The 26,528-nt window shown below is 40.2% G+C and overlaps 1 protein-coding gene across 1 annotated transcript in view; it reads left to right on the top strand.

Moving 5' to 3' along the window:
- Positions 1-2,336: 2,336 nt before the first annotated feature.
- The window catches only part of LOC149196439 (uncharacterized), a 175,093-nt gene continuing 150,901 nt past the window's right edge, over positions 2,337-26,528 (top strand). Inside the window, exons 1-2 of the mRNA XM_089403742.1 lie at positions 2,337-2,569; positions 2,683-2,770. Of these exons, the coding sequence (XP_089259868.1) occupies positions 2,519-2,569; positions 2,683-2,770 (139 nt within the window). The 5' untranslated portion in view covers positions 2,337-2,518. The remainder of the gene's footprint in view (positions 2,570-2,682; positions 2,771-26,528) is intronic.

Genomic DNA, 26,528 nt, shown 5'->3' with positions numbered 1-26,528 from the left:
ACCAGCTACAACTGGGAGGAATACAACCCTAGGTTTATCGGTGCCCATTGAAAGGAGGTGACAACCTCCCGAAGGAAGCTACGACCTCCTTTCCTAGCACCACCCTGCCACCCTTTATAATAAAAGATAGAATAAAAACTCTTGGGGTCCCGTACCAGGGATAATGACCCAATTACAACATTACATAATCACTAATGTCTCTGCCCAATAACATTCAACTCCAGATTTGCTCGTTGAATTTTGATATGTCCATAAGTATGCCAAACTCTGACTTCTATTCTCTAGATATTCTAACAACAAAAATGATTCTAATAGATACCTCCAAACAATTGCTTAAGTAATCCTTATCACAATCTTAAATCAACAACTAGTACAACCCTAAGGTCCTCATGATACCCCAAAACAGGATGAACAAAACATATCAAGAGGAGCCTCAAATTATGCCTTAAAAGACTTCAATCTGCCGTAGACTTAATTTTACCAAATATTTCACTCTACCTCAGACTTGTATAGCATTATATTGGATTGCCTTAGGTTTCATATTGCCTCAAAAGTGACTTCAGATAGGGCCTTAGAACATGCCTAAGATTTCCTTAATATGTGCCTCAAATTTAACTTGATCAATGAACTCTTCTCCACAAATTTGTCCTTAGAAAGGCCTTGTCATAGGGTTGAATTAAGCATCCTCAGTAGGTTTGTCACATGGTCAGATAGGCTTGTTACAGGGCTGAAAATAGGTGTAGACATAGGTTTAATCAGGGACCGAAATAATTTTGTTACGGAGGCCAAATTCAATCTATCTCAAGGCAAAATTTCACCTCAAGTAGAGTGTCAAACCAACCTCAAATTAGGATGGGTTTCAAAAAACGAATCACATTAAGAAAATAATTAGAAGAAAAACCAAACCAATTTTTGCTTCAAAAACAATCTCAGCAAGGGTCTCAGTCTACTATCAAGGATCATAAATATGCTTGTCTTTTAGCCTTGATCAATGCTCTTCATATCATAGATATTCTCCTTTGCTCCTCCTTTTGTATCTCGATCTTCTATGATTTCAGAGTTAATTGATGTTTGAATTTGATGCCCCTTTAAGCTCTCATGGTTAGCCTATATATATAGATTGAAGAGGCCTATTATGGGGCCACCTTAATCCTTTAAAAGACACATATTTCATTAGAGCCGACATGAACCAATTATATAAGAACACTTTTCTTGTTTTTAAAAGACACGCTTTCTCTGGAGCTAACCTAAACCAAATAGGGTTGCCCTGGATAAATTCTTTTAACACTAATTTGGACAATGGATTTAAGGTAGATTTGATTACAATTTGGATCTTCTTCAAGGGGAAACATATCAACTTTAAGGCCATGGATCCTTAGGGTATGAAGTGGAGATATACCCATCCATTTGGGGCGTCAAACTTTAAACTCTAATATCTTTCCAACCAGGAGGACTCACAAAATGTATCACCTATCAAACGAAATGGCAAGACAAGGGCTACCAAACTAAAGTGTTCTTGCCTTCAAATTTACTAACTTGTGCATGCATATCATCAAACAAGTGCTGGCCCATTCACCCTATGACATCAATGATAATTTCTTCCAACAAAAGATCCATAAATATAATAAACCCAATATTCCAACGAAATAAAACTTGCATATCATACTTTAGAACATAAATCATATTCACATAATGTACTTCAACTTGCCACTAAACAATACCAAACGCATTCATAGCGAAATTTCATGGTAAAAAATACCTTGTCTCACTTTATATTTGTTACACAATGCAGGGTCTTAGGAACCCTTTGGCCATTGTTACTAAATACAACTCAAGACTATTTATTACTAATTCAACTATTTAAGTTAAATGGTTGATGGATGTCGCTAAGCTTAGAACATTGATGCAAGCAAGAAAGACAAATAATAACAAAAGTCTTATAGATAATAAACACAAAAATATTTTAATAACGCAAATAATCACAAACCCCATTTATAAAAAGCAAGTGATTTAATAAATTTAATCATAACCTTATATTAAATTTCAAAGAAATTTTCCCTTTTTATTAAAAGTTACACATGATATTTTAATTGAAAGAATTTAAAATTTAACACCTCTTTTCAATATAAAGACTATGTCAAAGTATATATAGGAAAACTTATCATAACTTATTTAACAACATTGGAGACAACCATCACTACCGCAAGCTAACTCATTATTGTTATTTAAAGAAAACCATACTTACATATGATCCATGAAGATAAATATAAATTAAATGATAATAGGTGATCCTAACACCGTGAGTTCTCCTGAAAAATACCACACAATACCACTTCAAAAGAAAAATGCTTCCAGTACGTTACCCTTCATATGTATTAAATCACACAATACCACTTCAAAGAAAAGTGATTCCTAGTACGTTAAAAGAAGGCCAATCGTAATTCATGACGTTTTGCTAGCAGAGATTCAATTCCTTATTATTTCAAATACAACTCACCAGATCCTTCGAAGATCTCAAATGATGGCAGCCACTACCCCGCACAAATATATACTTGTTACTGGACCTCCTGTAAGTTCACTCGTTAACTTTTGTTGACATAATTTCATGGCGATTTGTAACCTCAATTCCATTGAGAGGGATTCAAAGCATCAATGACGGTAAAAGCGTATTGAATTTTACAGGGTGTGGGAAAAACGACTTTGATCACGAGGGTCTTACAGAAACTAAAAGATGCTCATCCACAACTTAAAGTTCAAGGTTTTTACACAAGTACGTACAATCTTCTCCTCTATAAATTGACAAGCCCATGAAGTGCGTTGAAATTAAGAAGTCATGTAATGATTTCTGTTTGAGTTCAACTCGTCTGTTAGGGCAATCTGTGGTTGTGGTTTTGTTCAACTTGAAATATTTGATTTTTTTCTCGTTTTCTTACTACAACACGTTCTTTCACTACCCTGATCTACTCCCTTCACTTTTAGTACTAGTATTTTCTGAGACTCCATTTTGCCTCTTTCCCTCCCCAGGTATAATCTCTCTGGATGTCTTTTTGTTCCGCAAATAACATATTGAAGTTTCCTTTTTTTCCCATTCTATTCTTTTGCTTCACTTTTAGTACTAGTTGTTCTTTCCCTCTCCATGTATTATCTAGTTGATGCCTTTTTCTTCCGCAAATAACATATAGAATTTTCCTTTTCTTCATTTTATTCTTCATAGATCGATCGTGCAAGTAAAACTGAGGTTTGACTTTATATCCCCGTTTAAATTTAAGAAAAGAAAACATAACCAGCATAAGTTCTACTTTGAAAGCAATATTTTGGAAGAAGTTGTGGATTATAAGTACCTCGGAATTGATTTCAACAAAAATCTAAACTGGGATGGTTGTAGAAAGAAAAGAACTTTGGGGGCTTGGAAAGCATTTTATGCTTTTCAAAATAGGTGTAGGGAGGCAGAGTTATGGGACTGGAAAACCACTCAAACTCTTTTTGGGCTTTTAGTGATTCCGATGATTCTCTATGGTTGTGAACTATGGGTCAGCAGTACATCCGACATGCAGTGGAGACAAATTGAGAAAATTCAGAAGCGTTTGATTACAAACAAATTCAAGATTAAAAGTGTAGTTCCTTATGCTATCTTGTTAAGTGAAACAGGGACTACTCCTATTGAAGCAATTGCTATGGTGCGAGTCATAAGGTATTTAAAAAAATTTGAGCAAATGGAAGAGGGTAGATGGCCTAAGGTTGTGTTTAACGACAGATTGTGCAAAAGAAGAAAACCTTGGATGCGACAAAATAACAAATGTTTTAGTAAATGGGGTATTTGCTTGAACGCGTGTCCCATAAACAACAAAGAGATAAAAACTTTTGTTATGGAAAAGTTCCACAAGCGTACTTGGGATAAGGAGCTAGGAAGAAAGAAAAAATACTATATTGAAGTGTTTAATCCCACTCATAGTCATCAACCAAAAGCATACATAGAGGCCAATATCTCTTGGAGAGCCAAAATTCTTATTGCTCAGTTAAAGACTAATTCTCATCAACTCTATTGTGAAACAGGGCGCTAGAAAAGGCCAAAAGAAGTGTGGGAGGAAAGAGTATGCATTTTTTGTTCTTCTGGAAAAGTGGAAACATAAAAACATTTCATTTTAAAATGTGAGGCCTTCAAAGATAACAGGGAAAGTTATGCAAATATGCTGACAGTTAGCTCTTGGGATAATCTATTTAGCGAGGGGTTTGTTGAAAAGCTAGGAGCATTTATTGTGAAGCTTCACAGAAAAAGGGCCAAATACATCAAGCAGATGAAGAAGCAATCTGTCCCATAGGCTATCTTTAGTCTCGTGGACGTTAAAATAATTTCTTTCTTTCTTAAATAGTTGGCTGCATATCAATTAACAACGACATATCACAAATTAACTGCATTAGTATGGTAGGTATGTTCTCAAGGGATTCAACCTCGTTCTCTGCAACGGAAGTGCATTTGATTTATGACTTGATCACTACCCTCTTGATTAAACTTAGTTTGAAGTTGGGGACTGGCATGTCGTTAATCAAGGAAGCTTTTTTGAAATCCTTGTTTTGAACTTGCGACCTTTAATTTGTCTCTCCATCTTGAAGGCATAGGTACCATTGATCAAGTATGCCATGTTTTGGAGAGCATATGCATAAATTGCTTGTTTGGGGCCTTACCCTATTGACACCGACTTGAATGCATTTTTTAGTTAAAACTTGATCAATATGCGCGAAAGGAACTTCATTTTTTCCATTAATACAGTAGGAAAGTTACATTTTTCCTTCTATTGGTACCTTTTGTGTACAAGGTTCCACTACACATTTTCCTTAGATACCACTGCTTTCCATCCCTAATAAAGGTTATCTTTGGTTTGTCTCACGAATATTGTGGAGAGAATGATAATTTTTGCTTAGCTTTAACATCAAGGGGAACTTAGGCTACGTTTAACAATTTGCATTATAGAAAATGAGTTTACATCAAATTTTACCAAGCAAAATTTAAAAACAAGAATTTAGTAAGAGTTCCAAGAAGATTTCATTAAAAAACAACTCCTTGTTATCCTTTGGGGTTATTTAGAAAGTGTTCACTCCATGTTGATAGCGTTTCATGAGATTTGTGTTATATGGTGTATGATCAACCCCTAGATGATCCATGATGGATTTGCATATTGGAGATGGCTTAGTCAATGATTGCTTGACTTTAGTTTGGTGCTTGCATGACATTATTCCTTAGAGCACTAGATATCTTTAGATAGCGTGGTGTTGTTCTATATGTTGGCCACATGGGGGAAGCTGCTTATTTGAAGAACACCTTGCATTGGAGGAGCATTCAACACTCTAGATGAGGGCATTAAGCCCTAGACAACATGGGGTATCTTGGATGCTTGTATATAGGTATGGAGTTGACTTAAGGACACTTGGGTTGTGATAGCATTCATGTAGGGGGAGACGACCTAAAGGAGCACATGGCTTCGGAGGAACGTTAGAGTCCTTAGAGGCTTGGAGGTGTTGAAATATGTAACTAGGTTCAGTCTTCAAGTCAAAAGTCAAAAGAGTCATTGTCATATGTAAAAGACCCTATTGGGAATTTTATATCATGTAAAAAGAATTTATCGTAAGTCAAAGAGTCAAAAGTCTCCCTCCAAGACCCAATTGGTCCGCAAGAAGACAAGTCAACCTACAGGGATGAAGTTGGCCACATTAGGCTTGTTCAAGCTCCATGAAAAGTGTATATATAAGTGCCATCGATCTCATTTGAAGAGAGCATCTAGAAGTTCGATCAAGGACAAGAAAGAGACCTAAAAGGCGAGTGAAAAAGAGGAGAACTAAAGGAAGAAAAGAGCAAATTTTTGAAGACTATTTTTAGGCTACATACTCTCACATGTGTGAAAGAAATTAGGGCAAATTTTGTTGCAGCGAGACCGAATTGCAGCCATCTCAAGAAGCTGAAGTTTGGTGTCAAAAAGATCAACTTGGAAGCCAAATACCTAAGGAGAAATAAGCACCCTAAGCAAAGGAGAGAGAAGGTCTAATTTACCATCTTTTCCCCACATATGCGAGCTAGGGTTTCTGTAATAAGGCCGAAAAATTGCAGTCAAAGTTGTAGGCCCAAACTTCAGATCATAAGTGAAGTTGAAGCAATTTTCAAGCAGTTTGACTTGGGTTGACTTTGTGAAGGACAAGTTCATCAAACGAGAGGTTGACTTGTTCTTGGAGGGGTCTTGGTCTAGAGTCTAAAGGTCTTAGAATTCGTCATTTGAAGATTCTATAAGAAGAGAAGAATTCTTGTGGGTTTTCCTCTCTAGGAGAGGTTTTGGCCCTGGCTAGCAGCCTATATCTTGTGTCCTCTTGTTCTATTGATCTTCATAGTTTGGTAGTTGTTTGATGATAAGAACACTATAATAATCAAGTGAAAGAAGAAGCTAATTACAAGTACATCAAGTTAAGTAAAAACACATCACATGTAGTTATCAAATAAAGAGAAATCACCCTAATCTAGCAGCCCTTGATTTCTCAACATGGTATTAGAGGTAAGGTGACAAGAAGAGGTAGCTTGAAGATCAGTGAATTGAAGAAGGATACATAAAGGGCCAAACACAAGAAGAAGAGTATCAAGGAGACACAACCATCACATCACAAGGATCATATCATCTTGAAGGAAGAACTCTTGGAAGAAGAAGAAGACCTCAAGGACCTTACCTCCATTCAAAGAAAGAAGGACTCTACAAACTTAAAGTATTCTTGGAAGCCTCCACATTCTACATTATCAACCAAAGGAAGCAAGAAGAGCAATTCATCATCATCTAAAGAATATAAAGTGATCTCCCTCATATATAAGGAAAGAGCATATCTCAAAAATCTTTGAAGTAGGAAGAACATCTCTCCTTATATTGAAGAAGAAGCATTGCCATTCTTGAAGAAAGAAGACATCATCATCAAGGAAGCATCTAGTGGAAGACATCACCATCAAGGAGGCATCTTCATTTGACTTGTAAGTACTTTATATTTTATGTCTCAATCTACAAACCTAATGACTTCTTTCTACAAGGAGAACAATAAACTTGTTGGGAGTGTTGATTTTTGGGTAGCATCGGATGTGCTCTAGCTCCGAAATTTTGTGGAGGGGCTAGAGCACATGAGATCTCCAAGTCCCAGAAATCGTTTAGTGAAATTCCACCCGGATTGTATTTTATTAAAATAATTAATATTTTTAATGGGGTTCTTAACTTTAAACTTAAGAAAATTAAAATATTAATGGGTATTAATGAAAATATGGGTGAGAAGCTTCTAAAGACGAGTATCAAGTCTAATTTAATCTTAGCCGTTGATTAGGGATTAGATTACAGTCGTTGATATCTCAATAGGAAAAGTATAAAGGAAGACTTGAGAGTCATTTGGAGACACACTAGACAAATACTCAGTAACCTGAGGGAAATCGATTCTCAAGGAGTAAGAGTTCGATTTCAGAGGGAGAGTTGTAGGGTGAAGGAGGAGGAGGGTATCAACATCAGTCGGAGATTGAGGGGGAGGGGATGCAGTGCATCAGAGGGACAACGTAGAGGGACAACTCAGAGAGGCAGTGCAGCAAGGGACACAGTCCTCACGTAAAGATGACGCAGAGGTGATGCAGTGAAGGTTGGAGGGTCTCTTGGGTGTCAGAATTTCTCCAAAGGGTGGAGGGAAATTACCTTAGGTGTTTTCTCAAAGGTTTCTCTATGTTCTGCAAATCATTCCTTAGTAGATAAATATCTTTCGGATTAATCACATCATTAGGATTTGGTCAACGTTGCGAACCAACCAATGTGGTTCATCCTCAGGACAAGGTGAAAAAATCATACAATCTTCATGAATAAATAGTAAGGATGCATGATAGCCCAAGGTTAACTGCTGGAAACTAGCCGTTGAAAAACTAGTTGTTGAAGAATAATAAATAAACCCTCATCTGCTGCACCGGTTTTCCCGCATTGGGTTTTTCCAGGGACTATTGTCCAAAAATAACTGTGTTGATGTGATTGATTCTTGTGCTTGTATTTCACTATTCTTTTCTCTATGCTATTATGTGACAACTGCAGTAGAATTTACTTTGATGTTTACTAAAGGGTTTTGTAAATAACTTATTGTGGAAAATAAGTAGGAGAAATAAATCAGTTACTGCAGTAGAATTTCGTGTTAGAAATTTTCACATGGTATCAGAGCAGAGATCGGGCAACAGGATTAGAGAATCTGCAATGAGTCGTGAGCATGATGCTAGAGCAACAACTCAAAAGGACTCACACAGTTCTCTCGGGAAAGAGGAAAGCACGAAGAATATAATGGATCACGACAATTCTGTGTTAGCTTCCAGACTGGAAGAAGAAGTCGCTTGCTTGGCAAGTTTTGCTTCCTCTGAGGTTTGGTATATTGATAGTGGAGCTTCTGCGCACATGACAGGAATACAAGAATGTTTCTCGAGCTATCAAGAAGAACAGATGAACTTCCAAATCACCATGGGAAATAAGTCAAAATGTACCCCCGTAGGAAGAGGTACTGTAGTTTTTCAAACAGAAGCAGGGGATTGGCTTCGAGCTACCAATGTGTTGCATGTGCTTGGATTGGGGATGAACTTACTCTTTGTATCTCAGTTACAAAACAAGGGATATGATGTTTACTTCATTGAGAAGAAAGTATATGTCAAACATCTGAGTTGGAAGAAGAAGGCCCAAATTGGAGTCAGAAGTAACAGACTGTATAAGTTACAACTAGAATCTCCAATGGCACTGATAGGTAGCAGTGGTGAAAAAGATTTGAATGAACTATGGCACAGAAGGATGGGGCACTTACACCATGGGGCTCTAAGAATTCTCAGAAGAACCGTCATAGGAGTTCCAGAATTAAGTACCAAACGAGACGATGTATGTAGAGGTTGCATATTGGGAAAGTACGCCAAAGCGGCTTATTCCAGAAGTAATAGTAGGGTAAAGAGGGTTCTGGGATTGATACACTCAGATATTTGCAGACCCATGTGCACAAAAGATCTTAGTGGTGCCGAATACTTCGTCACCTTCATTGATGACCATTCTAGGAAGACTTGGATCTACTTTCTAAAAACCAAGGATGAGGTTTTTTGATCAATTCAAAGAGTTTAAAGCTCTGGTTGAGACTCTGACAGGGAAGAGGATAAAAGTGTTGTGCTCAGACAATGTTGGAGAATACATTGATAAGGACTTCACTGATTTCTGTGCAAGGGAAGACATTAGAAGAGAATGGACAACTCCATATAATGTGGAGCAGAATGGAGTAGCAGAGAGGAAGAACAGAACTGTTGCTGAAGCAGCAAGGGCAATGTTGTATGATCAGGATATGCTCAAATTTCTATGGGCAGAAGCATGCAACACAACAGTATATGTTCAGAACAAGACTCCTCATAGGGCATTAGGTAAGATTACTCCGGAGAGTGTCTTCACCGGCAAGAAGCCTGAAGTGATTCATTTCAGAATATTTAGGATTTTGGCATACTGCCATATACCCGAAGAAAAGAGGAAGAAGTTGGATCAAACTGCATAAAAAGGATATCTTGTGGGATATAGCGAGAATGCTAAGGCATATAGAATCTACCTTCCGGGAAATAGAAAGATTGTAGTACAACGGGATGTAAAGTTCATGGAGGACAGAGCTTTTAGGAAATCCCGAGAAATGCCTTCCAAAGAGCAGTCAAAGGATGATCCATTGGTCCAACCACTTCGACCAACAGAAACCAACACCAATATTTCTCCAAAGGATAAGAATCCTAAGGCATCACAACGGGTGGAATCTTAGGAGGAGGAGCAAATAGATCTACCCACTACTAGTGGAAGAACGAGTCGGGAACTTCAACAGATACTACGGGATGCAGAGGATTTCATTGGAGCTCCTAGGAATGAGAAAAGGGAGCATAGACAACCAGATAGATACCAAGCCTTGGTGGTTCAGGTTGGAGAACCCTCTAGTTTTCAGGAGGTCGTTCAACATCAAGTATGGGTAGATGCTATGGTGGAGGAATACAGTTCTATAATGATCGATGATGTCTGGGAAGTGGTACCTAGGCCTTAGGATAGATCAGTTGTAGGTTCGAGATGGATCTACAAGGTCAAATATGCTGCAGATGGCAGCGTGGAAAAATACAAAGGCAAGTTCGTGGCTAAGGGGTATGCTCAGAAGGAAGGGATAGACTACAAAGAAACCTTTGCCCCAATAGCCAGGTATACTTCTATTAGATCCGTGATATCCCTTGTAGCACAGATGGGGTGGGAGATTCACCAGATGGACATCAAGACTGTGTTCTTGAACGGGGTGATAGAAGAAGAAGTATACATTGAACAACTAGAGGGTTTTGAGACACATGAGAAGAAAACTCATGTATGCAGGTTGAAGAAAGCCTTGTATGGGCTTAAACAAGCGCCTAGAGCATGGTACGGTCGAATTGATGGTTACTTGCAGAAGATGGGATTCGTCAAGAGTGACGCAGATCCCAACCTCTACTATCTAATTGTAGAGAATGAGCCTCTAATTCTGGTGTTATATGTGGATGACCTTTTCCTGACAGGTTCATCCAGGCTCATCAAAGATTGCAAGGAAAACCTAGCTACAGAATTTGACATGAAGGATTTGGGACAGATGCATTATTTTCTGGGGTTGGAAGTTTGGCAGCAGAAGGGTGGAATTTTCCTTGGACAAGGGAGATACGCTACAAAATTTTAAAAAGGTTCAGAATGCAGGACTGTAGACCCATGGCTACTCCAATGATTACCAACTGGAAGAAGATTGATGCGTCTGAAGATAAAGAAGTAGATCCCACCTTGTACAGGCAACTCATAGGGTCCCTAATGTATCTGGTCAATACTAGGCCAGACATTTGTTACGCTGTCAACACCCTCAGTCAGTTCATGGTGGAATCGAGGAGGGTGCACTGGGCAACAACCAAGCATGTTCTCAGATATATACGAGGAACCGTTGAGCATGAATTAATGTACACCTGAGGCAATGATATCAGGCTAAGTGGGTTCACTGACGCAGATTGGGATGGATATTCAGTAGATCGGAAAAGTACCACTGGGTACTGTTTCAACATTGGATTTGGAATGACCTCCTGGTGTAGTAGGAAACAGAATTCGTAGCTCTGAGCTCAGCTGAAGCTGAATATATGGCAGCTAGCATAGCATTGTGTGAAGCCATATGGCTTAGGAAGTTGCTTGTGAATCTATTCAGGAGAAGGATGGAAGCGACCAATATTTTGTGTGATAATCAGAGTTGCATCAAGCTCTCTGAGAATCCAGTTTTTCATGATCGGTCGAAGCACATTGACATCAGGTGTCACTTTATCAGAGATTGTGTCTAGCGAGGGGCAGTACAGTTACAGTACACTCCGACAGGAGAACAGGTGGCAGACATTCTCACCAAGGCTCTAGGAAGAACAAAGTTTGTTTATTTCAGGGAGAAGATGGGGATGATTGAGAATCCATTTTAGTAGCAGAAACGGATAGTGCAAGGAGTTGCAGTGCAACAGTTAGTAGTGGCAGTGCTATGGGCAACATGATGCAACATATTGAGAGGGAGCTGCAATACAAATGTAGCAGTGATAGTGGCAATGTCATGGGCAACAGTACAGGTTGCAACAACGCAGAGGATGAGGGGCAGCATGCAGAACATCAGCGACGCAGTGACAGTGGCAATGTCATGGGCAGCAGTACAGGTTGCAACAACGCAGAGGATGAGGGGCAACATGCAGAGCATCAGCAACGCAGAGGACCGATGCCGTGGATCAGTTTGATACTTCTGCTGTGATGTATTGCTAGAGCACAGTCCTCGCTAAGAGGGAGTGTTGATTTTTGGGTAGCATCGGATGTGCTCTAGCTCCAAAATTTTGTGGAGGGGCTAGAACACATGAGATCTCCAAGACCCAGAAATTGTTTGGTGAAATTCCACCCGGATTGTATTTTATTAAAATAATTAATATTTTTAATGGGGTTCCTAAGTCTAAACTTAGAAAAATTAAAATATTAATGGGTATTAATGAAAATATGGGTGAAAAGCTTCTAAGAGACGAGGATCAAGTCTAATTTAATCTTAGTTGTTGATTAGAGATTAGATCACGACCGTTGATATCTCAACATGAAAAGTATAAAGGAAGACTTGAGAGTCATTTGGAGACACACTGGGCAAATACTCAGTAACCCGAGGGAAATCGATTCTCAAGGAGTAAGAGTTCGATTTCAGAGGGAGAGTTGCAGGGTGAAGGAAGAGGAGGGTATCAACATCAGTTGGAGACTGAGGAGGAGGGGACGCAGTGCATTAAAGGGACAATGCAAAGGGACAACTCAGAGAGGCAGCGCAGCAAGGGACACAGTCCTCACGCAGAGATGATGCAGAGGTGATGTAGTGAAGGCTGGAGGGTCTCTTGGGTGTCAGAATTTCTCCAAAGGGTGGAGGAAAATTATCTCAGGTGTTTTCTCAAAGGTTTCTCTATGTTCTGCAAATCATTCCTTGTAAAGAGATTGTTGTTGAAGAATAATAAATAAACCCTCATTTGCTGCACCAGTTTTCCCACATTGGGTTTTTCCGGGGACTATTGTCCAAAAATAACTGTGTTGATGTGATTGATTCTTGTGCTTGTATTTCACTGTTCTTTTCTCTATGCTATTATGTGACAACTGCAGTAGAATTTACTTTGATGTTTATTGAAGGGTTTTGTAAATAACTTATTGTGGAAAATAAGTAGGAGAAATAAATCAGTTACTGCAGTAGAATTTCATGTTAGAAATTTTCACAAGGACATCAAATTACCTTGCATGGAAGAAGAGAATAGATTTAATTCTCATATAAAATGAAGTTATTGAATATGTCAATGGCTCAATCTCCAAACCTATGCGAGAACAATCTCAAGAACTATCAAATTATATGAAAGGAGAAATAAGGGCTCAAATAATCTTCATTGAATCGATCAAGGATTCTCTCATTCCCTATGTAGCAAAGTTGAAGACATCAAAAGAAATCTATGACAAATTGGTGGAATTGTTCTCTGTAAGTATTGTAGGGGAAATAATATCGTTAAGAACCGAATTATACAAAATGAAAGTATCAAGGGAAGAATGGGTAGCTTCATATCTCATGAAAGTATCTCAAATAAGATATCAACTACAAGAGCTAGGAGAAACAATGTCAGATCCAAAGATGACCACTCTTGTACTCAATGCATTACTAGATGAATGGGGCAACTTTGTATCAAGCATCTATGGAAAGAAGGAAGCCACTCCATTTAGTGATCTGTGGTCATTATGTAAGATTGAAGAAACCAAATTAAAGGCAAAGAATGACGTTGGATCAAATGAGCAAACACAAGCATATGCAACTATGACAAGGAGGAAAGGGAAGTTTGGAAAATTTGAGCCTCAAAAGAAATTTCAAAAGAAAATTGACATGTCTAAGATTCAGTGCTATGAATGTAATGAATATGGGCACTTCAAAAGGAATTGTCCTAAACTCAAGAAGGGCAACAAGAAAATAAAAGAAAGAAGTGAAGCCCATGTGACCAAAGAAGTAGAAGAACTAGAAGAGAAGAAGTCAAAGAAGGAAGAAGTGAAAGACCTCTACTATTGAAGGTCTCACATACATTTAGTTTATTTTCAATATATAGAAGTTAGCAAGTCATGGTAGGAAGCATTACAATCATGATAAGATGCAGTATAGTAGTATTGAGATGACATCATAGAAGCATGAAAGGATAACCAAAGTAGTAGTTTGTATGGTTGAAGCAAGTCATCTAGCAAGATAAGAGTTTGTCACACCTCATCATCATTAGAAAGAAGCATTTGCAGAATAAGGATCATTAAGATCCTCCTTTGGAATCTTTGTTAAAAGGTTCACCTCTACTTAGAAGAAGCAAGTGTCACATAGATAGTCTACATTCCACCTAGTGTGGAATCCACAGTTTAGAAGGATGAAGGTATGGTACAAGAGAAGTGAAACATGAAAATTTAGTTGAAGCATTTTCATCTTCAAGCAAAGAAAAGGGAAGCTATTGAAAGAAGCCTAGATGATCACATGAAGGAAGAGGTATGTATATATTTTTTAACTTTGATAGATGGATAAATCCATGTCATCTCTTAATTGCAGATACAATGGTTAGAATGCTCAATCTCATGAGCATGATTAAAGAAGAAGGGACTCTTCCTTATGAATGATACATGAAGGCATAAATACAATATATCTTGAACTCTTCTATATGATGACATGATCAATATTACATGACTTGATGGAGAATATGAGGTGGTTGGCAACCATTGTTCCTATAATGAAGGAACTATGTATTGAAATCCTGAGGAAGCAATATATGATGAAGTTGGAAGAAGATTTCGTAAAGATGTACGTATAGTCACTTGAGATAAGATGGCTAATCAACATCTGACAACAATAAGGATTAACTATGACATCTCCATAAAGAAGTTATGAAGACCTTGATAAATATGATGAAGAATGAGAACCTTGATAGTGAATGTCTTGGAGATGGATTTGTACAATATGCAGGATGTTGATGTTGCAAAAGCATAAGTAATGACGAAAGGCCATCATGAAGAGGAAATTATATTTTTGAAGTTCACTTTTTAATTTTTGAAATCAAGGATCTAGCTGGGTTGGAATAGGGCTACCGAAAAAGGGTTGTAGAAATTCACCTACAACTAGTACACATAGACTTGGATGGAAAACTCTGAAAAAAACATGACTAGGAAGAGGTAGCAATATGAAGTATAGCCAAATGATGACTAAGAAAGTCACTTCTCGATGAAAAGAAGATGACATGACTATTGGTTCGACACTATGTTTTGTCGAAGGGAAGTGATGTAGAAGATGGCCGAAGCCCTACGAAGAAGAAGGATATGGCTCCATGATGAAGAAGTTGAAGTTCATCTATGACATGATGATGCAGAAAGAAGGAGCCTTACAAGTAGCTAATAGTACCATGATCTCCACTAAAGCGCAGATGACTGCTGTTGGAAACAAGTCCCTAGTTAAGAGGGAGCTTGGATATATTCCTTTCATGTGTAAAGGAATGAATAGATCCTCCCTAGTTGAGAGGGAGAGATAGACACATCATTCTTGTCTTCACATTATGAAGAAAGAATGGAGGATTGGGTAAACCTCTGACACTGATACCGATACTATTTGAGGATGAGGTGGGGATCCAATAGGTAAGAGTAGTCGAAGAGGAGACTCCATGAGGATGTGTAAATCCAAGATGGGAATGGTCCTAAAAGGACATACCTTGTGAACATCCGGATGGGGTATGTGCCTTGAGAGACAAAGGTGAAGGTGTCTATAAGTCATTGTCTCCCCAACATTGTGCTCTAATCTTGTGGAGAGATAGAGTTGTTAGTCAAGGCCTTGCTATATGACAATGCCGGTTGATATGATGAGATGCCCTGATATAAGCTGAATAAATAGCTTATGAGATGGCTTACCAATCTGACTCTTCTTATGATAATTTTTCAATATGAGAATGTCCATGTACCATGTATGTATTATGAATACCTCCCTAGTTAAGAGATAGCGTTGAAATATGTAACTAGGTTCGGTTTTCATAATATTCTATGTACCATTGATTTTATATATTTGATGTAAAGAGAAAATAAAATTTATTATTATTACTTTTATAGCATGGGTTTCATGCTGAAGGTCAATTTGTTTTAGGTCAAGCACCCATTGTGTGCTTCTAGGTTTTTGTCATAGAGTCTAGAAGCCAAAAGAGTCATTGTGATCTGTAAAAGACCCAATTGAACATTTTGTATAATGTAAAAAGAATTTATTGTAAGTCAAAGAGTCAAAAGTCTCCCTCCAAGACCAAGTCGTCTTGCAAGAAGACAAGTCAGCCTATAATGATGACGTTAGCCTCATTAGCACTGTTTGAGCTCCTTGAAAAGTGTATATATAAGTGCCATCAACCTCATATGAAGAGAGCATCCAAGAAGTTCAATCAAGGACAAGAAAGAGACCGAAAAGGTTAGCGAAGAAGAGGAGAACTAAAGGAAGAAAAGAGCGAAGTTTTTGGGCTACATTTTTCACACGTGTGAAAGAAATTAGGGCAAATTTTGTTGCAGCAAGACCGAATTGCAGCCATCTCAAGAAGCCGAAATTTGGTGTCAAAAAGATATAAACTTTGGAAGGCGAATACCTAAGGAGAAATAAGCACCATAAGTGAAGGAGAGAGAAGGTCTATTTTACCATCTTTTTCCCACACGTGCGAGCTAGGGTTTTTGCAGTAAGGCCAAACAATTGCAGTCAAAGTTGCTGGTCCAAACTTAAGATCAGAAGTGAAGTTGAAGCAGTTTTCAAGCAATTTGACTTGGGTTGACTTTGTGAAGGACAAGCTCATCAAAGGAGAGGTTGACTTGGTCTTGGTCTAGAGTCTAAAGGTTTTGGAATTCACCATTTGAAGGTTCTATAAGAAGAGAAGAATTCTTGTGGGTTTTCCTCTCCGGGAGAGGTTTTGGCCCTGGCTAGCAGCTTATATCTTGTGTCCTCTTGTTCTATTGGTCTTCATAGTTTGGTCGCTGTTTGACAATAAGAACACTATAATGGTCAAGCAAAAGAAGAAGCTAATTACATGTACATCAAATTAAGTAAAAACACATCACATGCAATTATCAAATAAAGAGAAATCACCCTAATCTAGTTGCCCTTGATTTCTTAACAGGAGGAGGGGCATTCTACACATCTTATGGAGTGCCCTTGCATTGGAGTCTTGCTTGTGTACAACATTACCTTGGAGCTTGACATGTGTACCATTGGAGTGTAATGCTTGACATGTGTGATCTTACTTGTGGCTTTTTATGTTGATTGTAGGGTTTTAGGCTGAAATATGTATTGTTGGCCTCCCTTACCTCTCATATATGTCGAGGGAGGAGATGTTCCTTTCACATCATTGTACTCTTTTCTTTGTCTCATGGCTATGGAACCTACCTTGAAGTCTCTCCCACTCAATGAGCACCATTATCACACACACCCATGAATTGGGCAAACTTGGGACATGTCACTCCCCTTAGGGACTGAAAACACCCAATAGGGTTGTTGACCTAATCATCCCTAACATAAGTGACATAACTTGTTTATAGGTCCTGATCTAGTTAGATATTTGAAGGTGAGTTTTGTGAGAAGTATTCTTGTGCCCTTAGCATTAGATATGGTCCATTATGATGCTTTAATGGTTTTTGTCCCTAATGATGTTGATCTCACTTGATCTTGAGAGGCTTTTTTAGGTGATGTTCTCACAACAACAAAAATCCCTCGAGGGATGGGCTTGACCATCTTCAAAACCACTACAAAGGATGCTTTGCCCCATTATAAGAGCAGATATGACTTTGATGCTTCAACGTTGCCCATCTAGAGATGAGATTTAGGCTTTGAGATGATTCACATGGTACTAAGTCCCCTCATGTACCTTCAGATGCTAAAACACTGAGCCATAGAGCTTTGGCATTAGACTACTTGATGATGTGCCTAGATGGACCTAAGATGACCCTAGACTAGCCTTGATCCTTCTGGATAGACATTGATTATTCAAGAGTCCAGATGAGGATCATTGTCATTGAGATGACTTGGGAAGGCTTGCACATTCTCTTGGGACCCCATCACTAACCTTGCATGATGCCACATCACCACCACAAGCCTTAGAAGGGTGACGTAGGCCTATTTATGGATGATGTCATGGTTGAGGAGGCACCTTTTGGAGAGGTACCCATGCATTTTGAGGATTTATTGGAGTGTGAAGCACTCATGGACCTATTCATCACTTGCTTGCTGGATCTTTTGATCATTTCCATAAGATGACGTCATGGTGGAGACCATTTTCTCCCACATGTGGGCTATTTTTGGCATTTTGTTATGTTTTAGAGTTATTATAAGGTGGGCTTGTGACCTTTTGACTTTGTTGAATGCTCAAGTCAACTTTTTAGGGGTTTTACTTCTAAAATTATAAAAATGAGGCTTGCTTGCCCTCATATAAATAGAGGGGAGTGTCATTTCATTATCATCATCATTCATTCATCACACTTCCCTTTGTTTGGAAACGCGCATTAGCTCCTTGTCTCTTGTACTTAGCTGCAATGTTATTTTTGTCGTGTGAATTGCTCTTTGAGGTGGGCCTTTTTTTTGAAATTGGTTTCTTGGCACTAATTGAAGAGTTTCTTGTGGAAATTTTGTAAGTTTATTGCATATCTTCTATATTTTGGATGTTATGTTGTGTAAATTAGGGTTTCTACATGTGCCATGGTTAAAATTGTTATATTTATCTAGAAAACTTGATCCTCTATTCCATGCAATTTTTTTTTTCTTGAATCCTTTAAGAGAACTCCGAGTTGTGCATCTCTTATATTTAAAATCTCCCTAAAAAGGAAGCGCTAGGGTTTGTAAGTAGATGATTTAGCCATCACACCCTCTTCAACAAGGACGTTCTCGTTGAATATACCCTAGATGACTCCATTGCCCATTTAGATCAAGGCACTAGTCTAGGTGGTGGTGATCAAACCTTCTACTTTTACTAATTTCTCTCTCTTCTCTCTTAAATCCTAGACATCTAGGGTTAGGACTTTGAATTATTGCTAAAAAGCTAAATAACATGACACATCCTCCCCCCAGTCATGCATTTCACGTGTCGTACATGACAAGTTTGTGACATGAGTTTGAATAGGACATGAGTATGACTGGTGTCAAACATGAGCCCTATTGATGTCCTGAAATTTGAACATGTGCCCAGTGAAAAAACATCTTAAAATCAATCTATTGTCTCATTCTCATGCAATTTAGTCATAGGTTTGGAACTATCAAAGGTTTTGGAGTGCAACTAAGGGCGTTTAAGCAATGTTAAAAGAAATTCCAAGTGTTAGGAAGTGAATTTGTCCAGGCCCTACTAATGCTATGCAATTAATGTAGTGTTAAATTCTTAAAACTACAAGTGACATTCTCCTTTATCTTTTATTTTCATCCTTTTTACTTAAATTTTTAACATTACCATTAATTGACTCAAGACATTTGAGAGTGGTTTTGACCTCATTGGATTTCATATGGAGAAAGTATAAATTTAGATCCCACTCAAAATCCAATAAACTGATATTAGCGATGGCAGCTTGAGCAGTTAGGGTTTCTACGGATCCAATCTGACAAACCTCCAAACAAACTAGACGGAGAAGGGATTGCAGCACCAATTTACAATTGATCGCTGACAGCAGCCATGAGTGGCACGACTGGGGGGGAGAGATCCCCTCCTACCGAAATATCGCTGTAGGAAAATCTAGCTAGCACGGAGCAACCGATAGCAATGGAGGCTGTGGAAAAGGAACGCCGGTCTTGGGAGCTAAATGGCAAGCGGGTTTGGGAGGCAAATGTTTGCCGAGGGCAACCAAGAAACCAAGATTTGTCATTCCAAACAATAAATTGGAGGAATATCGAAGATACATGAAGGACCATGCCCTTATATGCAAATTTATTGGGGCTTGGCCAACAGAGAAGGAATTGATCAAATGGATCCAGCAACGGTGGCAACCGAAAGGGCACATTGATCTCAAGCTAGGGGCGAAAGGGTTCTTCTCAGTAATCTTCTCTAGCCTCGAAGACAAGGAGAAGGTATTCGAGGATGGGCCTTATTTCTTTAACAATGCAGGCCTCTTCATTAGACATTGGGAGGAATGCTATAACCTAGATCAGGAAAAGCTTCTAGCAACCCCAATCTAGGTTCGGCTTTTTGGCCTACCAATGGATTTCTGGGATCCAGAAATCTTGGAAGGGATTGGTAATTCTATTGGAACCTTCGTCAAAGTTGTAGACTCTACGCGAAAAGGTAGGTACACCTCTTATGCTAGAATCTGTGTATACATGAATATCACCGAGCCGCTACCAGACTACATAGAATTGGAATACCATGATGAGATATGGCAACAACCCCTAGACTATGAGCATATCCCCTTTAGATGCCGCCGATGCCATGAATATGGCCATTTGTACTGAGCTTGCCCGCTAAATCATAATGAGAACCCCACTGTGGAGAAAAGGGCGGGAGAAATGATGGCAAGAGAAGCGGGGAGGCTTTCAGGAGGTGCACAGGAGAAAAAGGAACCAGAGGCAGACAGGTAACCAGAGAGCAAGTCAAAATGAGAAAGAGCAGCACGCCCCTAACCAGTTTGTTGTTCTTCAGGAGGACGAAATGGGGGAGGTAATCCCTGACAATACCATGGAGACGGAAAGTCTGCAAAAGAAGGAACCAGAAGGAAATAAGTCGAAGAACAAGGAGGTAGTAGAAAACCCACGAAAGGAGATCACAATGCAAATGATAGAGCAAAACCCAATGGAGATCGATAACCCGAAAGAAGATCTTAGTGCGGAAGAACAAGTGATGAAACATTTACTGCAAGAATGGAGACACTTGGATGAACGCTTCATCCCAGAAGATCAGAAGCAACTCTATAAGGAAACTTTTCAACAATACAAAGCCAAACAGGGCTCAACTATCATAGCCCAACCAGATCACCTAGGGTCTCAAGTCAGTCAAGGACAAGAAACAGGAACCCTAGGAAAAGGGGGAAAGAAGCGGGGAAGAAGAACACTGAACGAATCCATCCAGATGGTTGGGGAGCTACTAGTAAACTCTGGAAGAGTAGTTCCATTATCAGAGGTCTTTCAACAACCCCTGAAATTGTTGAAATGATTATTACATCATGGAACATAAGAGGCCTCAATAGCAGAGGCAAACAGAGGTACCTCAAAGAGAGATTGAAGAAAGATAAACCAAGCATCATGATAATACAGGAAACTAAAATCAGCGAAAGAAAACTGAAAGGGATTCTGGAAAATTTTAAACCCCAGTACCAAGTCATGGCCCAGGATGCAAACGACAACGCTGGAGGGTTGGCGATCATATGGAATCCTGAAGAGGTTTGGTTTGAAGACTGGGTTAGCCTTCCATGAATACTATCAGGCAAATTTCGAAACATTGGATCCAAAGAATGGGTGCTGCTTACAGGAGTTTATGGTCCTCATATCCCGAGGGAAAGAGGAGCATTTCTTCAAAATCTTGCAAACATGAGAAATCTATACCCGGAAGACCTTTGGGTAGTAGGAGGAGACTTTAATATGATTACCTCTCTAGCAGAGAAGAAGGGAGGAATGAGAAGAATGGATGCGGACATGGAAACCTTTGGAGATATCATTTCAGAATTGCACTTAGTGGACCTCCCAACAATCAATGGAGTACATACTTGGAATAATAGACGAGGGATCCATCAAATTGCTTCACAACTGGATAGGTTCCTAATCTCAGAACAAGTCATAAGCAGAGATATATTCATGGAAGCCTCGATCCTCCCAAGTATGGGATCAGATCATTGGCCGATAAGATTGGAAGTGGATCTGAAAGCGAGCCCTAATCGACCTTTCCAGTTTGAAGCCTTTTGGCTAAGAGATCTGGGCCTCCTCAAAAGAATAGAGGAATGGTGGAAAATGAGCGAGCAGCAAGGGAGGAACTGCATGCATACTTTCCAACTAAAACTCAAGGATCTAAAGAAGAAACTCAGGAAATGGAATAAAGAAGAATTTGGACATATTATGAATGACCAAAACCAGATCAACAAGCGCATGATGGAGGTGCAGCAACAAATCATACAGGAAGGGAGATCTGAAGAGCTTGTCAAAGAAGAAGGACAACTAATAAACTAGCTGGAGGAAAGAAGAAAACAGGAAGAGATCCTCTGGAAACAGAAATCAAGGGTGAACTGGTTACGGGAAGGTGAACGAAACACACGATTTTTTCATAAGGCCATGGTCCAACACAGACAACACAACAGAATCTACTCCCTGAAAGATGAGGAGGGGAATCGCAGAGTCCAACATGAAGAAATGGAGGAACTTCTGGTAAACCATTTCAGAGACCTTCTCTCAGAACCACAAGAGAATAGAACGGAAGCAATACAAAGAATCTCGCAGCATATCCCCCATCTGGTAACTCAGGATCAGAACCTAGCCCTGATGAGAGATGCTACATTAGAAGAGGTGGAAGAGATTGTCAATGGCATGCAGAAAAATAAGGCCCCAGGCCCGGATGGGTTCACAGTGGAATTCTACCAAGCCACCTGGAAATTCATGGGACGAGAAATTCTAGAGGTCGTAGAGGAATCCCGCCGCAATCAAAAGGTATGCCCCAGCCTGAACTCCACTTTTATTGCTCTTATTCCTAAAACTTTGAAATCTGAAGATCTGCAAGGATTTCGTCCTATTGCCTTATGTAATGTTATTTATAAAATCATTGCTACTCTCATTGTAAAATGGCTAAAACCCCTCTTGCCGAATATCATCTCTCCGGAGCAAACGAGATTTGTAGAGGGTAGGCAAATCTTGGACAAGCTCGTAACCTCTCAAGAAGTAGTACACTCTCTCAAGGCAAGAAAGCTCCCAGGTATGATGATTAAGCTGGACCTTTCCAAGGCTTATGACCAGCTAAGTTGGGCCTATCTGAGCAGTACCCTCAAAGCCTATGGTTTTGCCCAAAGATGGATAAATTGGATCCTTGCCATGATCTCCTCCCTTGTCATTTCAATTCTGTTGAATGGGACTCCTACCCCCACTTTTAACCCAACCCGGGGCCTAAGACAGGGAGATCCATTATCTCCTTTTCTGTTCATTATTGTTGTAGAAGGGTTGGGATGTTTTATCAAAAATGAAGTCAGAGAATCTAGGCTTAGGGGCCTGAGGATTTGGGGTAATGATTTAGCCATCACCCACCAACAATTTGTGGACGATATCATGCTCTTCTGCCAGGTCTCCCTTAGGGAAGCTCGAAGAATAAAAGAGATTCTTAATACCTTTATGGAGGCCTCTAGGACTAAGATAAATAATGACAAATCTTGTATCTTCTTTTTTAACACTCAGGGGAATGTCAAGACCTATCTTGCCAGGATCTTGGGGTTTAGTACTGGAAACCTCTCGTCTAAATACCTAGGTATGCCCTTATCTGACAATTCCCTAAGTTGCAGGGAAAGCTAAGCTGCTGGGCTTTTAGATTCCTCAACCTGGTAGGCAGGACTGTCCTTCTTAAAGCAGTGTTGCAATCGATACCCATTTATCAACTCTCAGGTATGGCAGCCCCTAAAGGGGCGTGCTCCAAAATGGTTGACATTTTCAAAAAAAAATTGTGGGGAGGGGCTCAACAGGTCAGAAAATGGGCATTGATATCCTGGCAGGGCTTGGTGAAAAGAAAAATGGAAGGAGGGCTAGGCCTCAAAGACCCTTATATATTAAATCAAGTAATGGGCGCAAAACTATGGTGGAGATGGATAGGAGGTGGAAGAGACCTATGGAAGCAAATATGGACAAGAAAATATAATATGCCTGAGAGAACTGAGGATATTCTGCGATATAGAGACCCTCCCAAAGGATCGGCAGTGTGGAACTTGGCAGCCCAAAACAGGAACCTCATAAACCAACATGCCTTTTGGGAAATCCGTAATGGAAAAACAACAAGATTTTGGCAGGACTCTTGGCAACAAAGAGAACGAATGATAGAAAAGCAAGATCTCAGGGACATATATCAATTTACCAGAGATAGGAATATACACCAGGTGGAGCAATTCTGGAAAGAGGACCAAGGAATGGGAAATTGGAGGAGATGGAAAAAGAAGGAAGATTGGTGCTAGGCTATAGAGACCGACCAATGGACAGTGCTAGAAAAAGAGTTGAGATCGAGACAATTAACGATCCGAAATGATCCTGATATCCTGAGATGGGGGCACACCACAAAAGGAACCTTTACCATAAAAGAAGCATATGACCTCCAAGCAGGACAAGTCCAAGATGGGCAAGGCATCATATGGAAAAAAATATGGAAGGGAGGATGGTGGCCTAAGGTATCTCACTTCCTTTGGCTGGTCTGCAAAGGACGGATCCTAACCTGGGATCAACTACAGAAAAGGGGCTTCTAGGGCCTGTCCTTCTGCTGGCTCTTTCATCAGAACATAGAAGATATTGAGCATATATGCTTAACACATGCCCGTTTGCTGAACAAAAATGGAGGCAACTGCAAGGAGTTTTTGAAAGAATGGATCGAGATCACCACAACATTAAGGAAACAATCCTCCTTTGGTGAAGCAACATATTCTCAAGCCCGGTAGTAAACCGAGCATGGGGGCTGGCCTTAGGATTAAATTTATGGGCCATATGGAAAGAGAGGAACCATAGAGTCTTTAAAAATAAAGCCTCATCTCAAGAACAGGTGTGGGAAGGAATAGTTCAGAACATCAGGGAAACAATCTTAGCAGAGCAGTGGCACCAAGAATATTGGCAAGTTCCCCCCCAAGAAGCTCGAATTTTACAAAAACTCAATCTATCACTGGAAATGATTGCTCCCACTACTTGGAAAAAAAACAGGATAAGCTCGATATCCCCGACTCACTTTACTATCCCAGGAGAAGGATTCATAAAACTCAATTTCGACGGGGCGTCAAAAGGGAATCCAGGAGTGGCAGGCCTAGGTGGCCTCTTCCGAGACACCCAAGCCAACACTCAGCTAATATATGCTGACTCTTGTGGGATAGCAAGTAACAACGAGGCAGAGTTTGCTGCAGCAAGACAAGGACTTCTAATAGCTGTCAGAATGGGGTATCGAAACGTAGTGGTGGAAGGAGACTCAAGTCTGGTCATAAACACTCTGGCAAAGTTGAACAATGGCACCAAATGGGACAAGCTCAACCAAAGTTGGAGGACAGCTCGACTCATCCAAGAGATAGGGGAATTAATTCAGAAGTTTGATTATATTATGGTCCGACATGTCAGACGAGAAGGGAATAAAGGGGCAGATTTTCTTGCTAACTGGGGATGCAATCAACAAAATGCCCCGATGGAAAAATTATGGCCGGTCCAACCCTGGGATGAGAGATTCAAAACCCTGGTGGAAATATTAGATCAGGATCACAGGCAAAGCCAGGAAAACGGCCTCTCAGAAACACAAGACCCCGATTAGGGTGTGTGCCGGTGGTTGGGAATGCCTGCAGAAAGTAATGAGGCATACATATGATTTACGTACCACTGCCCCCCACACGCTCAAAGCGATGGGTGTGGTGGCCCTTGGCATGAGTGCATGCAAGGGTGGTGGGAAAGGTGGCAGAGATGATAGCGGAGGGGTAGGATTTATAGAAGCAAAGGGCAGACAGGTGGGTAAGGCTGGTGAGTTTGCTTGCGGATGAAGGAGCTGGAGCAGGGGAAAGGGAGGGTGTCGACATCCTTGGCATCAAGCTTGGAGACGACCTACAATCGTTAACGGGTATGTTTCTTGGCTCTTCACCTCCTTTGCAATGACGACCTGGTTGGGTTTCTGCTGGGGGGAGAGGGGGATAAATGGGAATGTTAATTGGGGGAAATGCTGGGGGAAATGGAGGAGGCGACTGGCTGCAATGGTTTGGTTATGCATCTATGTACTACGCTTGCCGGGTATCGACTTTGCCTCTTGCTGTATTGACCTTGTCGCATTGGGAACCTGGGTACAACACGCCGAGGGCTGAGTGGGGCTGGTCGATGGGGTCAGGTAGGTAGAGGCTATGAGTCTGATGCTGAGGGAAGTGGGGGTCAGTTAATATGTTGTATAGGAGCTTGGCCCTGCTGCCAAAACCACTGCAATTGCTGGGGTACTGTGAGAAATTCCTGCATTAAGAGAACTGCTAGGGCCCTTGAGGGGGACGTCGGGTATGAAAATGACAGTGGTATTGCTCTAGTTTACTAGGCAGAGGGGAAAGGGGCTGCAATTCATGGATGGCAACCTGTCAGTTTGAGGTTGGGCTCACTTGCGTGGCCTTGGCAAGGGATTGCCAACCTTACGACGTATGAGAGGCACTAGGGGTGGAGGTGTGAGATGACAGAAGGGATTTGGAGACTCTTGAAGTTTCTAAGTCTAATAGTTAGAAACCCTCCATGTACTTTTTGATTTATTCCTTCCTACTTGTTCTGATTAATTAACAAGTTATTTACCATGTAAATATTGAAAATAAACACAAGGCTCAACACATTGCAGATCATCAACTGAAGGAAACACAAGCACACAAATGAAACCATTATTTTTAGACTAATGTCCCCGGAAAAACCCAATGCGGGAAAACTGGTGTAGCTATCTGAGGGTTTGATTTATTAAGCAGTTTTAGAATACAATCTGGGTGCCAAATCTGGCTCACCCAACAGAGAAAAATCTAGGGAGTAGTACCTCTCCTTTGGAGATAGATGCTCTGGCTGAAACCCTGGATAAACACTCCGGCAGCTCCTCAGCTCCAATCTTCCCCACGAAAAACCCCAACGTCAACCTCTAGGGACTGTGTCAGCCTCCTTTGCCCTCTCCGTTAGCTTTCCCGGCAATTCCAGATGTTCCCAGCAGTTCCGGCTTCTGCCCTCTGCGTCAGCTTTCACAGCAGTTCCGGCAGTTCCGGCTGTTCCCGGCAGTTTTGGCTTCTGCCCTCTCCGTCATCTTTCCTGGCAGTTTCGACAGTTCCCGA

Source organism: Pinus tabuliformis, chromosome 2_2, assembly GCF_031772625.1.
Source record: "Pinus tabuliformis cultivar Carrire ecotype Pingquan chromosome 2_2, CPIR1, whole genome shotgun sequence".
In the NCBI taxonomy this organism is placed as follows: Eukaryota; Viridiplantae; Streptophyta; class Pinopsida; order Pinales; family Pinaceae; genus Pinus; species Pinus tabuliformis.
The sequence above is the reverse complement of the archived record's forward strand: the minus strand, read 5'-3'. Positions and strand labels throughout refer to the sequence as shown.